Source organism: Topomyia yanbarensis, chromosome 3 (assembly GCF_030247195.1).
Source record: "Topomyia yanbarensis strain Yona2022 chromosome 3, ASM3024719v1, whole genome shotgun sequence".
Classification (NCBI taxonomy): domain Eukaryota; kingdom Metazoa; phylum Arthropoda; class Insecta; order Diptera; family Culicidae; genus Topomyia; species Topomyia yanbarensis.
The window spans coordinates 38779411-38795263 of NC_080672.1; the positions used below are offsets into that span (position 1 = coordinate 38779411).

General features: G+C 39.3%; 2 protein-coding genes across 2 annotated transcripts; one reads left to right on the forward strand and one right to left on the reverse strand.

Moving 5' to 3' along the window:
- Window positions 1–2418: 2418 nt before the first annotated feature.
- Window positions 2419–4268, reverse strand: LOC131688828 (uncharacterized). The gene is made up of 4 exons (XM_058973378.1): window positions 4175–4268; window positions 3667–4120; window positions 3184–3602; window positions 2419–3125 (listed from the first exon to the last, which is right to left on the reverse strand). Exons 1-4 carry the CDS (start codon window positions 4207–4209, stop codon window positions 2462–2464), a joined length of 1572 nt encoding a protein of 523 aa, XP_058829361.1. The 5' UTR covers window positions 4210–4268; the 3' UTR covers window positions 2419–2461.
- A 7289-nt stretch (window positions 4269–11557) lies between these two features.
- LOC131688818 (structural maintenance of chromosomes protein 2) lies at window positions 11558–15838 on the forward strand. Its single transcript, XM_058973357.1, has 5 exons — window positions 11558–11879; window positions 11946–12368; window positions 12428–13938; window positions 14224–14372; window positions 14435–15838. Exons 1-5 carry the CDS (start codon window positions 11712–11714, stop codon window positions 15724–15726), a joined length of 3543 nt encoding a protein of 1180 aa, XP_058829340.1. The 5' UTR covers window positions 11558–11711; the 3' UTR covers window positions 15727–15838.
- The last annotated feature ends 15 nt before the right edge of the window (window positions 15839–15853 follow it).

The window sequence follows — 15853 nt, forward strand, 5'->3', positions numbered from 1 at the left end:
TACTCAATAACAATACTAACTCCTCTCTTTATATTATTTTTATTTATTTTCGGTCTCATGCGTTATATTCTTGTGATGACCTTTTCGAGCTCATAATCCAAGAAGAGCAACATTGCTGCCAACAATGATTCTGCTCTGCCATCAGACGTCGCCAAGTTTTAGAACAATGGAGATGTATTCTCATACTCGATGGAAACAGATAAGTAGGGACGATCAACAAACTGTAAGTAGTATATTGCATATTTCTTGTTTTCACGTATAAAATATTATCCGTATTAAAATATTATTTACAGGCTCCACACATATCTCAACACACACAAATACACAAATGCTTGACAGGTGACTGGGCCAAGTGCATTCACTCGTAGGATCTATCATTTCGATGATCGCCTCGATTGTGCGAAAGCAGTGCACAAGTAAGCTGACATAAGCTAGTCTCATCTGGTGAATGCATGTAACCTGGAAACCCCAGACACGACAGGACGAGACGCGGACTTACATTACAATTTCAATAATCCACACACACCTACGCTCGCAATATCGCCAACATTAAAACACCCCCTTACTTAAGTGAACTTTTCAGCACCTATAACTTTATAATCGCGGTCTCAAGCATTAACCCATCACTCGCGCGATCATAGACCGGCTACATTCGGAATTCTCTACTCTCGATCAGCCTAGACTCATGCCTTCAGTTGGACCAATCAAGAATGATGCTCATATTCACTAGACAACACGTTCCTCTACCATACACTAAAAATTAATTATCATATTCAGGGTCCGAGCCGATAGTTCAAAAATACACGTGAATATGCAAATTGCCACACGAATCTAATATCGAATTTATGCACGCAAAGTTAGAGACACGCTAGCATTCAAATGCTCGAGCCTTTAGCGATCACACTATTACACAATTAGTAAACGCCCACGCTAACCCAGACAGATATGCACTCCTGGACTCGAACGCTAAAAACCACATCTTCCACGCATACACCACTCAGGACTGAACATTAGATTCATACATACAAAGCAACAAGTAATAATTACAGGTATTCGTCTGGCAACCGGGGGAAGTACATCCCAAACGCAGAACTTATCATTTCAATGATGGCCTTGGATCTGCGTTGCCTGTGTTCAAGGCACCATAGCTTTGTCCGTCAGGTCAAGGATGTATGAAACCCGCTAGCCACCACCCTCGGCCCTAGCTGCCCATAAAGGGATAAAAAAAAAAAAAAAAAGTTACCCTTTTTCCTTTGATTAGCACTAGAACTAGGTCTGGCGGTGCAGAGGGTGAGGTGCTAACCTTATAAGCCAAGCGCAGTATGTTCGAGCCACACCCAGGAAGGATTCATTGTGCTCGTACGACCCTTAAGGGCCAAACAAAATGCTCCGTCACTTACCGGGAGCATTAAAGCCTGGCTTGAAGAGTCTGCTAAACCATTAACTGCTTTCTGTAGCATTTTTCAAAATAGGCCTGACGCTGCGTCAGTTACGGAGCATTCTGTTGGGTCTCAAATGTTAGCAATCAAAGTAAACTACAATTCAACGCTTTTTTGTGAAAAGGGCGATACTTACAAATGTAAACATAAGACTTTTTCATACATGCGAATGAGGGCTTTGAAACGCAACAAATTAGCCTAAAAATTTGGATTCTACGATATTGTTTTCTTAAACTACAGCAAAAAATACAACGGGCGGAACTGTATTTTTGTTTGTTTATTTAAAGTTTCGCCCTCCACGCTCCATGCAAACAAACAGGGCGATACTTTTTTTGCTAGCAGTTTAGAGGCGAAACTGTTTTTTCGTATTTTTTAGGATTATCAAGCTGATACCAGCTGTAAATAGTTACAATGATCGCTATTGAAAAAACCCGGACGAAATCGGTGGTGTAAAACGGAAGTTATTGTAAAAAACGTAAGGGCGATACTTCAATGCTGATAGGTGGGACCGAAAAAGTAAACAATCGCCAAAGGGGAGATACTATCATATTGTCAATTTCAATAGCAAAAACAAATTTTAATTTAATAATTTCGAATACTTTATGAAGTTTTGGGTTTCGATCACTGAATCATGCAATCTAGGATGTAAAAAACACAATAGTTCTTAAATAGGAAATAAAACCAAGTCTGGAAATATTCACTGTTGATTTTCTTTGAATGGTGTCACTGCTAGTATCGCCCTTTTCAAGAAAAAGCGTTGAATTATATATTTAAAGATTCTCATGCTGATTTCGGTTTTAGATTCGAATCTTTCTTGTTTCGCCATAATGTTTACAAAATCCATATAAAAATGGCAGTTTCCAGCGAACCTAGAGCGACTCCAATTCAAACCCGATATCAGCATTAAACTACAATTCTTAATATACTTGTATATTTTTTTGGTTATTTAACTAGGTATACTAAAGATTCGTAATACAAATTGTTTCAAAAATGCTTTTTGCTAATTTATTTTGATCGAAGGGTTATTGGTTTTCATCTTCCAGAACTTCAATCACGTAAAGATCTTCCTCCGGTTCTTCATCCTCCGAGGATTGCCTATCGGTCTGATTTATCCCGTTGTTTTGGTTCAAATACTCTTCCGCTAACGTCAAATTCCGTCTTTTGCTACGCTCATTAACTACAAAATTGTTTGAAATAGCATCCTCTCCGTTATCCAGCCGGTTCTCATAGTTCCGTTCCAGTTCCGCCTCTTCAACCGTAAGACGCAAGGGATCACTGTTATCATCGCCCCGTTCCGGAGGCGCCTCCTCAACCGTAAAACGCAAAGGATCAACGTCAACATCGTTCCGTTCCAGTTGCGCTTCCTGCACCGTAAGTCGCGAAGGATCACTGTTACTATCGTTCTGTTCTAGTTCCGCCTCCTCAACTGTAAGGCGCAAGGGATCGCTGTCTCTAGGTAGTTTTAACCTTGGTTTCTTTTTGGGCTGAATATGACAAATGTCATAGTGCTGTTTACTACAATGGCTGACAAAGTTCCCAAAGGTCCAAAAGTAAACTCGAATGGACGTGGGGCAAAAAGTACATTGTATCAAACAAAAAAGCTGTCCCGTTCGGGAGTCACTGTAAAGCTCACCTTCGGTTGGCAGGTTGTCGTAAAATCGTTTGAATTCCGGAGTACCTGGATTGCTGCAATATAGCATATAGAATAAACGACGATTCGAGTGAACCTACAAAAAAAACTCACCGTTCACGGTAGTAGGTCTTAATTCTTTCAATCATTCGCTCCGGACACTGTCCTTTTCTGTCGAACAAAGCTGAACCCGGCTCTATTTTTTGAAACGATCCAGTAGTGTTCAGATATTTTGGTAACCCATTCTCCTGTACCGCTCGTGCTATCGCAAGAATGGTTCTGATTTCGCCAGCGAAAAATGAAAACTTGCTTGGGTTGTGGCTATGAAAGTGCCCATAATATTTACTCAGTCCTCCGCCGAGCTTGGATACCAGCGGTATCAATTTTCGCATATCCTGTTCAATATTTTTTATGTTTTCGCGAGTAATGAGACCAAGTGACGCACTGCGACTAAATCCGACCAGTTCCAGTGAATTGCGCACATGTTCTGGAATAATTCCAACATCCTTCGAAATGGCGTTCCAGAAAGCTGTCTGTAACAAATTAGAATATACTTTAAACAGAGACACGAATGAGGTCATGGAATAAATGCCTAACGTTCAACTGTTTCTCGTTTTCCGAAAAATTAGCGGATGCTTGTTCGGATTGACCATCTGTTGATTGCAACTCGTTCGTATCACTAGTCGCATCATCAATTTCTTCTACGGTAACCCACATATCGTCGTCTTGCTCCTCATGCGGGACATTCGATGAGTGATCAGATGGTTCTACTTCGGAGGGCAAAGCTGCTTGATGATCTCTTTTCAGTGATTGGTCTAGTAAGCAACAACGTTCGCGAAACAAGTGAAATGCTTCCAGATGAAGCTGGCATATGAAACAAATCGCACAGGACGCATCACGATCAGTTGTTAGATCTATTTGTACCAGTGAAGAAATCAGTTGTACCAAGTGATGATTTTGTTCGTCTTCATCACTGGTAGACGGAAACAGAGGCTCAACGCGAAATGTAGAAAAACAAAGCCGGCAGTACAACTTTGGGTCCGCACTGGGTCTGTAAAAAAATTATAGTATCATTTAAGAATCTACGGGATTGAACAGTACTTACGGATCAATGAAACGATCGGTTAGGGTAGATTCCATTTCCGTTCAGATCAGATGGAAGGCTAGAAGAAAATAAACAAACCAGAGATGCCAGGTACTTTTTTCAAATGTCTGCGATAATAATTTTAAAAGTCTGGAAAGAACAAAAAATGTCAGGAAAGCTAGTGTAACCAAAAGCCTTTATATTCAAAAATCTGCAAATATCTGCAACCAAACTAAGAAATCTGCAAATATCTGCAACCAAATTAAAAAATCTGCAAATATCTGCGTCATCGAAAAAATCTGCAGCTTAAATTAAAAGTCTGCCAATTTGCAGACTTGTCTGCAAATCTGGCATCTCTGAAACAAACCTACCAGTCGAAATGGGTGGGAGTGGGATGACGGTTCGAGGAAAAACAAGCATAAGTCGACAAAACATATCTCGGCAACGTTCTCATAAGGTCGTAATCCAACCCTCTACTGAAGTCGAAGAGATGCAACCCGTATAAAAAACCATTCCAGAAAGCTTGGTAACTATTTTCAAACTATTCGTGATCTAACGCTGGATGTCGACCGCCAGAGGGCACGGAAGTTGGTTGATGTTTTTATTTTCATCTGTCAAAACGCATTGGAAAGTAAATTCTGATTTTTTTTAAATTCAATCAATATTATAATTAAATGTTATTTCTTCTAATGAAAAGTAATATTGGTAAAGAAAATATGTTTCCTACCTCTGAAAAATATCCAGATGGTAAATTTCTTGTTACTTCACTCACATTTGTTCTTCCGGTTTCAATTTATACTAAAATGAAATTCAGAGATTGAAATTTCGATAGAAAACACGAAGGTGGGCAAAAATCACTGGATTAAAGAGTGTAGTTGTTGGTAGTCGAGGTTATCCACTGATAAGTCCAATTTCTAGATAAACATTTTCCATATCTAAAACAACCAACCTAACCACAACAATACAAAAATAATTCCGGATCTCAATAATTCGTAATAAAATATTGAGTTCAACTGAATGTTTTGGTGTCAAACGAAAGAACGAGTGTTTTCTTAGCACCTGTAATCAAGCTTTTTGTGAAACTGTGTGATATTTATTTTAAAACAATTAAAATAGAACAACCATCCTATATCATCAATGCAAGAAAATGTTTTCATCATCATTTGACTAGTACCAAAAATGAAATCCAGTTGGCGCATCGAGCGAAAAAGTTTCACGTTTGAGAGCCAATTCATAAATATATTGATACATTCACCGAAACGTACACGCCGCAACAACTGCTTACTAACTGCCGCTCTAAGGTTGCCAGCAAGTTTTTGGTGTAACTACACTCAAAAAAAAGTAAACGTTATGCCTATTGATTTGACACATAGATTTTTGCAATTAACGGAGGCATATAGACACTATTTGCTGGCACATAAACCTTATGTGTGTATTTACAAGAAATATTAATCTTACATTCACATTTCATAACTAATAGGCACATAAAACCCCGTTCTATAGCAATATGCACATATAACTTATGTGTGTGCATACATAGTTTATACAGTTGACACATAGAAGTTATGTGTGCGCGTGATAACAATAGCATTTCTTCTTCATATGAATTTTAAGCGGTTTGGAGCTAATAGAATTAACGTTTGGATTTTTTTCAGTGTAGTACTTGTATTTGTTATTTGCGGTAGTAATAAGCCTCCCATCTTGGTTTTTATACGCAAGGAAAAATTTTAAAACAGAATTTGATTGATAAGCAGGGTAACCAACCAATTTTGGACCCCTGGAGGAAGTGAAATTACGTGAACGTCAAAAAATATTTGCTTGCCTATGTTTTTAATGCAATACATGCACGAATCTGCTCCAAAATTACTGTTCTTGAAAGAAAACTGTCAATGGATGTTTTATACATTGACATAAACTCGAAAATGACATTTCTTCACAGCATGAATTTTTCACATTTCGGACTCTTCCACACTAATTTGGACAGTGTTCCAAGCATATTTTGGACACACTGAATGGGACTGAATATATTTTGGAAACAGTGAAGGTTTTTCTACTAAACTGACTCGTTCTCTTTGCAATATATTTAATGCATGAAAGAAGAACATAAGCAAATCAGTGACTGCTAATCAAAAATGGTACATTAATCTTTATATGGAAGGCTGACTGCATGACGTATTTTTTAGTTCTATCATTTTGAGAAATAGAAAAACTTTCGGTTCAATTAGGTTACTGCAGACTTAATAAAGCAGCATTAAATGTTATGCAATAGAGTTAACAATAATATATTTCGTGTAACAATTCATCTGTAGCAGTATTATGGAGTAACATCCTCAAGTGGATGATAAATCAAGGTTCAAAGTTCGTCAGGAATCTTCTTGTACTAAATATTAATTTTTAATTCTTTTGTTTACGAGGTGGTTTCTTGTTATTCTTTCTAAGCTCAGATTTTCTTTGTTTCTCTTCCTTTACTTTCCTTTTTTCTTTAGTTTTCACCTTGTGGTATTCAATTTTTCTGCGCAATGTTAAAACAGCAGGACTACGTCGCTTGAATCGTGATGTTCCTGTTCGTGTGAGTGTTTCAGGCGATTCTAGGAATTCAGCAAGCACACTCTTATTATCATTATTTAGCTGTGATATGTCTCTTAGATTTGTCAACATATAGCTCGTCGAATTCAACAAATTCGAACTACAAATGTTCTTCAACGTGGATTTCAGAAGTCACCTCTTTGGTCATATTATGGTCTTCAATGAAATGTTCCTCAATCGTTTGATTTTCGACATCCATTGGTTTGAACATTTTTAAATCATTTGACCAAAAAGAGCAGGCGACCTACCGTTACGAAATTTTTCACTTTTTGATTATTCTAACTCGATAAGCAAATCGCTGTCAAGAAAGAAAATCAAGGGGTGTCCAAAAAAGTTGATATCAATTTTTTAAGACATATTGTGGACACCATTTATTTAAGATTTTTTAGATAAAACATTACGAAGAAACCTTTTCAAACACGTAATATGCATAATACCAAATCAGACAAACTAATTAAATCGATAAAAAAATATCATAATTGTACATTTAAATCCAATTTGAAAATCGTTGAAACATGAAACGTTTTCGGTGATATTTTTGAAAACTGTGGATTCTGTTTAATTTTAAACAATTAGAGATGAACTTAAGATATTGAAACTTAATAGACAACCCAAGGAATGTAATTGCTGTATCAAACCAAACAAATGCAGAAAAACTTGGCAGTGTAGGAGGCAACATTAACAGGGTCCAAAATATGTAGGGGTCCAAATTAGGTTCACTCAAAAAAAGTAAACGTTATGCCTATTGATTTTACACATAGATTTTTGCAATTAACGGAGGCATATAGACACTATTTGCTGGCACATGCTGGTGTGTATTTACAAGAAATATTAATCTTACATTCACATTTCATAACTATTAGGCACATAAAACCCCATTCTATAATAATATGCACATATAACTTCTGTGTGCATACACAGTTTATACAGTTGACACATAGAAGGTATGTGTGCGCGTGATAACAGTAGCATTTCTTCTTCATATGATTTTTAAGCGGTTTGAAGCGAATAGAATTAACGTTTGGATTTTTTTCAGTGTTGGTTACCCTATAGCTCATTAAATCAATTTCGACGAGAACATTTCAAATGGGCCGATAAACAAAACGTAAACAATTCCGGTTAATACTTACTTCAAATGGACACTAACAAAGCTTTATACATACCTTAAATAAGCCGATTCTGAAACCTAGCTGTTGGGGAAATAATGGATTATCGGAAAGGCACATAAGCAAAATAACTTGTTTTGCTTATGTTCCCTTTCACTTCCCCTCAAAAATTAACGGCTCATAAACACCAAACAACAAAACGGAAAAATTTGTTTATGGGCCCTTTTCTTAATGAAAAAGACTATACTTGAAAAGGGAACAAAAACATCGCAACACCAAGAAAGGGATCAAAATAAACGTCACATAATCATTTGCTGTAAACAAAAGGGCTCACCCGCACGCACTATAAGCTAACGTCTCGCCGAAAAGGGATTATGGGAGAGGGCACAAAACCAGTGCGATGTTTCAAAAGGGACCAAAACATTTATCTACAAAAACGTTCAAAATACAATTTTTTTAATAAATCTGTTATATTATTCGGAAAAAATGGTTAATTTAACACGGCATTGAGTTGTTTGGTCCTTAAATCAAGCTCCTGTTCATAAATGGGAATATAAAGTACGAGGTAATTTTTCAGACGCCATTTTCTCAACATGAGCATATTGTATATAATGCCTTATGAAATGTTGACGTCGATTTCATTAATCCTGTAATCTGAAAAGAATTTTTGAATTTTACTAATCGTGGTGAATTTTGGCACCACTTGCATCTGGTATACTTATGCTGTTTTCGGTTTAAGAATCGAGTCGCCCTAAGTTAGCTCTAATGTTTACAATATCCATGCAAAAGTGACAGCTCCGAGCGAACCTAGAGCAACTCTGATCTAAAAACCGAAATTAGCATTAACCTGCACATAACGTTTCATAAAGCAAGGGTAATTTTTGGAGCAACTTGTGTTCTCATACAGCCCTTCGTAATGCAAATTTGCAATATTATGACAGGTTGGCAAGGAACGGTGTTTTATGAAGGGCGGCCGTTCCTTCTGAACGGGAAAGGCCGCGTGAAATTTTGGGAAAATGTACTAATATTGCGTACTTCCTACTAACCTGGACTCCGAACTTTCAAAGTGCCAGTGATCAAACTGCTACTTAAAACTGCGAGCTGTCAAAACACATGTATTTCAAGTGATAGAGATGGTACTTTCATAAACAGACCAGTCGAACTAATCAGTCTATGAGAAGAATTTAAAAGAAGAATGGTAAGTGCGCAGTGCGATTAGAATCCAGTTTTTAGTGCCATAAGCAATACATGGCCTCTCTGATTTTACAATGTTAAATCGAACCAATCCAACGACACGACCAGAAATTCCATGAAAGAATCAGTTTCCAGTCAGTTACCTGCTCATGGAGTTACCCCTCGACGCGATCAAAAAATAATTTGTCCAGCAACACTTCTTTGTTTGATTGATTTTTTTCAGTTAGGTTTTACACCAACCAACATAACCCCACAAAAAGAGCCGGATGAACTTCTTTTGACAATTCTCGGTGGTTTGTTTACATGGGAATTACATGAGTTCATTCGTGTCATTGCACTCGCATTTACGCAACTGACAAAGTAAACAAAACACTAAGAATTGTCAAACATGAATTTCATTCATCATGAGTTCATTCGTGTCGTCATCGTGTAGAACTTAGTTGGTGTTCATAGCAACGATCAAAATATAACCAACGAAAAAATAGCCAGTACCAGCGGAGAATTGTTCATTCCTGAGTAAGAGAGTCCAAATTTTAAACCAGCAAATAATTCAAAACGCATTATTTTATTCTACAGCATAAACTCTGAAAATAGGTGACATTGCATTAAATTCAAGTCGCGTTGATTTACGTATTACGCAATCAACATGACAAAATTTACTGCTTCAGAATTCACTGCCATTCAAGAGCTATCCATAGACTTTTCTACGGCTCATGTACGTACACGTGATATGACACAAATACTACATCACTAGCTGGTGGAAAATAATAAACAAAGCCGGTAAAAGCAAATGGGATTGTTTTCAACCAAGAATCTGTATTAGTGTTCGTGAGACCGGCCGACAAGAACTCAATGAAATTACGAAATAAAATTGGGCTGAATAACTCAAAACGAGTGTGAAAAGATAACAAACGAATCGTGGTGATTAATCGTCAATATGCGCATCTCATAACCCTAAATGTGTACCAAACGACACACAATCACTTTTTGTGTGGTTTTCAACCTCCCGCTGTGTTAGAAATTAGTATGCCATGAGAATTCAAAAAAAAATTATGATTATAGCTAAGATTTGCTTTATAGCAGACTTGATCGCAGGAGGCGTTTTCCGAAAAATATAAGAAAATTTTCATTAAAAATTGTACACGTGGTCGAAGTAGAAGCAAATATAGTTAATACGCCGAACCAGTTTTTTTCCCTCATTTGCCAAGTGCCCCGTACTAAGCAGAGCTGTCTCTGTTGCTGTCGCCAACATTGGCCTTTCGTACCCTCCAGGTGAGCTGTACAAACCGGACATAGTCCCTGCTGGTGCAGTCACCCCATTTTATAGATTTAAGTGATTTTGAAAAGGGCATTTAATTATAATTATGAAATTCACAGTAGTCTTTCTGTTCGGTGATACGTGGCTCAAAACCTCATAAATAATTTATTTGTAAAACTAAAAACTCTTGTCATTTTTGAATCAGGCAGAGTAAATTAAAAAAAAACACACATGACACGATTTATTGTTTACGCTTTCGACACTCAGGACCGCATATCTTATACTTTTTTTCTCTGATTCATGTCCCAATTCACCAAATTGATCAGCAAAATCTTGCAATTCAATAGCTGACGGCCATATCAAGCCCACATGATGGACCTGGTTCATAGAATATTCCATTCACGGGCTTTAATACGATGAACCCGATACTGCAAGTAACACCTCGGTGGTCTAGCTGATTTGAGCTCTGGGGATACTTATATTTTCCAAATTGCTTCAAATGATATTTCAATCGTAATGTTTAGAATGAAGAATAATATTCGATTGTAGGTAACTAAAATATATTTGGAGTGTAGTGGGGCAGCGGCTACAAGCTGTCCAACTGCTGACACTGAGGTATCAGATGGTAGCGAGAATGAATCAAAGGTGTTTTGCGACTGAATACAGAAGATTTGGCCAACGACATGACCTGAAACTTGAGGAAATGATTTGACAAAGAAGTGCGCGAGTTATTTGCCACCGGTTACCGCTACATTGAGTCACCGCTCGGGAAAGATGGGAACAAATTTATCGGGCAACGCCGATGGAAATCACAAACAAGTTTTCATACAAATTACTAGGTAACGGCATGTTAAAAGGATGAAAAACCAAGTAATTAGGTATTTTTCCTTATAAAAAACGTTAGTTTACGTTGGCCAATCTGGTTATTTAATTATATATAACTTATTTCTTCTAATTTTCGGTGTAATATTAGACCTGAAAAGTATTTTCTTGTATGGAGTGTCCAAGTAATTGTTGCGCAATCAAACAAAATAAAATAGTATTAAGTTTTTAAATAGGATTATGAATTTGACTAAAACTTCTTTTGCAATTTTTTTTAGTGTTTACGTTTGGCAGTTAGTCTCTTTTCAAATGTTTGGCTAGATTTCCATGTACCATGTCGACATGGTACATATTCGACATATCATATCTGAACCCTTCCTCTGCATCATGAAAGTGAACACCACTACAAACGCAATTTTATTCTTTTCCAACCGTCGTTGCTGTCAAAAGGGGACAAAACCAAACAATAAAAGCACAGAAACGGAGGAGAGGACGCTAGATTTTAACGTGAACATTTTTCCTAGAATAACGAGACAAACTTGCCTACGTTCGGTGTTTTAAGTGATGATCAACAGTCGTTGAATCCGGCAGGATGTATATTAAATCGATCATCATCGACGGCTTCAAGTCGTACGGCAAACGAACGGAGGTTCACGGTTTTGATCCGGAATTTAATGCCATCACCGGTTTGAATGGAACCGGAAAATCCAACATTCTAGATTCGATTTGCTTCGTGCTGGGAATATCCAATTTGGTTCATGTAAGTAGAAGGTGGTAAATATAGTTGGTATTAATACAGATTCTGATTGAGCGCTCTTGATTTCAGGTTCGAGCTACTTCCCTGCAGGAGTTGGTTTACAAAAGTGGTCAGGCGGGTGTGACTAAAGCAACGGTGACGCTGGTGTTCGATAACACCGATAAGGATCAGTGTCCGCTTGGATACGAGAAGTGCAATGAAATCTCAATCACCCGGCAAATCGTCGTGGGTGGAAAGAACAAGTACTTGATCAATGGAAAAACGGTCCAAAACAAGAAAGTGCAGGATCTGTTCTGCTCGGTGCAGCTCAACGTAAACAATCCGAACTTTTTGATCATGCAGGGACGTATCACGAAAGTGTTGAACATGAAGCCGCAGGAAATTTTGTCAATGATCGAGGAGGCGGCTGGAACCAGTGTGTATGAGGCCAAGCGAGAGCACTCGATCAAGCTGATCGAGAAGAAAGATGCTAAGCTGAACGAGTTGTACACGGTAGGAATTTGTGGTTTATTGGGGGAAAGATTTCGGATCTTAAACAGTCTATTTCTCAGGTCCTCCGGGAGGAAATCGAGCCAAAGCTGGACAAGTTGCGCAAGGAGCGAGCGCATTATATCGAATATCAAAAGATCTGTCGAGACATTGAGTATTTGACTCGTTTGTACATTTCCCACAAGTATCTGCAACACGTAAAATCGGTAGAAAATTCCGAGAAGAGCATTGCAGCTCTGAACGATGTGATCGATAAAAATCGGAAGAAAATTGAAAGCAATATCAACGAAAGTAAAGAAATTGAAGCCAGCGCAAGGGTACTGCAGGAAACTATTGACACGGAGGGGGGAGGAGTTTTGACCGAGTTGGAGGCAGAATTGAGTGCTGAGAGCAAAAAAGAAGCGACCGCTTCAGCGGAACGAAATAGCACGAAAGATAGTATCGGAGTGGAGCAAAGAAAACTAAAGAACCTTCTTAAAAGTATTAAAGACGATGAATCTGCTCTCGGTAAAAAGGAAGCGGAGATGCAACGAACGGGAGACATGTTTCAAAGCCTTAAAGATGCAGATGAAGCCGACGCAAAAGCATTTGCCGATGCTCAGAAGCGATTCGAGGCCGTAAGCGCCGGTTTGTCAACCAATGAAGATGGTGAAGCTGCCACGTTACAAGATCAGCTGATGGGTGCCAAGCAGAAAGCGGCAGAGTCGGCTACATCAATCAAACAAAGCGAAATGGAGTTGAAACACTGTCAGCAGATGTTGAAAGAAAGACAGGGAGAGATGAATTCGAGCGATGCTGCCTATTTGAATGACAAGAAGAAACTCACCAAAACCGAGGGTCAGATCCAATCCTTAAGCGTTGAATTGCAAAAGATCGACTACGAAGAGGGAAGTATTGAGCAGTTGCAAGGGCGGAAGCAGGCGTTATCTCAAGAAATTCGTCATCTCCGGGGGGAACTTGATCGCAGAAACGCCTACCGCTGGGAGTTTCAGTATCGAGATCCTACGCCGAATTTCGATCGTTCTGCGGTCAAAGGAATGGTGGCCAAACTGGTGACTGTTCGGGATAAGAAATATGCCCTCGCCTTAGGAACGGCAGCCGGAGGCAGTCTGTACAGTGTTGTTGTCGACACGGATACCACCGGTAAATTACTGCTACAGAAAGGTCAACTTCAAAGCCGAACCACGATGGTGCCACTGAATAAAATCTCCGGTCGATCGATTGATCAAAGTACGGTACGGGTTGCGGATGGTCTGGTGGGACGAGGGCGAGCCGTTACTTCTTTGTCCTGTATTGACTACGACCGGGAGCTAGAACCGGCGATGAAGTTCGTTTTCGGTCACTCGTTCCTGGCCGAAGATATGAATGTGGCCAAACAGGTAACCTACCACCGGCAGATCATGTGCCGAACGGTAACGCTGGATGGTGATGTGGTTGATCCCAGCGGAACGCTATCCGGTGGTGCCAAACCGAAGGGTGGTACCGTACTGCTGGAAGTGGAGGAGATTAACAACATCCAGCGGGCACTGGCGCAGAAGGAGGCAGAATATCAGCAAGTGTGTGCGGAGATTGGGTAAGTTTGTAGCACTTTGACATGCTTCTACATTGGCTTTCAAATATCGAATGCAAAACACTTTTTGAAATCTATGATTGTTTTTAAATTAATTAAATAAAAAGAATACAAACTAGAAGCATCAACCAGTCTTCGACCTGTTAACATGTAATTTTATTAGGTTGTGTGTCCAATTTGCTTCTTATGGTTACATTGGGTGATAGACAAGACCTATAATTTTTCCATTCGTTCTTCAAGTTATCAAAATGTCATTCCCCACAATAATTTGTAATCCCAATCTTTCAGCAAATTGGAACGCGTCTCGCAACGCTACAACCAGCTGAAGGAACAGCTCGATCTACTCAACTACGAGCTAAACAGCTTACAGCAACGGTTGGCTCAAACCACTTTCCAACAAGCACAGCAGGAAATTGAAGAGTTGAAACAGAAAATCGGTAAATTAATCTCCATCGAATAGGATGCCTGGCCGACGCCTAATCCCCACTTTCTTTTCCAGAAACTCTAAAGCAGACCATGGTTGACGCACGTCAGACACAAACCCAGGCCAATGCCAAGGTGAAGGACCTTACGGCGAAGATTGCCGACAGCAAGGGACACCGGGAGCGGGAGTTGAAGGCGGCCGAGGATGATATGAAGCGGCTGAAGAAGAAAAGTGAGGAAAGTCGTAAGGGTTGGAAGAAACACGAGCAAGGTTTCGAAACGTTGAAGCTGGAAATTGAAGAACTGCAGAAAGGGATTGCTACGGCTAAGGAACAGGTTGTTAAACTTGAGGAACAAATAGCGGCATTACAGGAGAAGTTGCAAAGCGCTAGTGAGAACAGTGAAGAGAGGGCGGCTGCGGTGGTTGCCGTGAAGCAGAAGATTAAAGAACACAAGGACAAAATCAACAGCCAGAATAAGGAGTTGATAGCAAAGTACCATCACAGGGATAAATTGCTGAAGCAAAATGAGGAACTGGAGCTGGACATTAAGAAGAAGGAGAATGAAATCCAAAAGGTTAAGAATGACAACAAAGATGGTTACAACAAGATCTCCGCTTTAGAAGAAAAATATCTTTGGATCAAAGAGGACAAAGAATTCTTCGGGGCGAAAAATACAAGGTACGATTATAACAAAGAAGATCCACAGGAGGCAGGTCGCAAGTTAAGCAAGCTGCAGGATTCGAAAGAGAAGATGAGCAGAAATATTAATCAGAAAGCGATGGTTCTGCTGGAGCGGGAAGAGGAACAATACAAAGAGGTGATGCGTCGCAAACAGGTCGTGGAGGACGACAAAAAGAAGATTCAGAAAATCATTACCGATTTGGACGAGGAAAAGAAGAAACAGTTGAAGGTGGCATGGACGGAGGTGAATGAGAATTTCGGTAGCATCTTCAGCACTTTACTACCGGGAACGCAAGCCCAGCTAGTTCCGCCAGATGGATCAAACTTTATGAAGGGTCTGGAAGTTAAAATCGGTTTCAACGGTATGTGGAAGGAATCTTTGACGGAACTTAGTGGCGGGCAGCGTTCGCTAGTAGCCTTGTCGTTAATCTTGGCTATGTTAAAGTACAAACCGGCTCCGTTGTATATTCTGGACGAAGTGGATGCTGCTTTGGATCTGTCGCATACGCAGAACATTGGAAACATGTTGAAAAAGCACTTCACCAACTCGCAGTTTGTCATTGTGTCGCTCAAGGATGGCATGTTCAATAACGCGAATGTGTTGTTCCGAACGAAATTCGTAGATGGGATGTCCGCCGTTACAAGAACGGTTAACGTGGCGCAAATGAAAAAAGCCGGTAGGTGATTTTGGAAAGAATCGAAAGAACGTTCGCTGACGATTAATTTAAGGAGTACAAAATGTAGATTTGATGTTGTAGTAAGTTTGCGAAATTTTCTAATAAAATCAGACATGCAATTAATTTGTAATATTT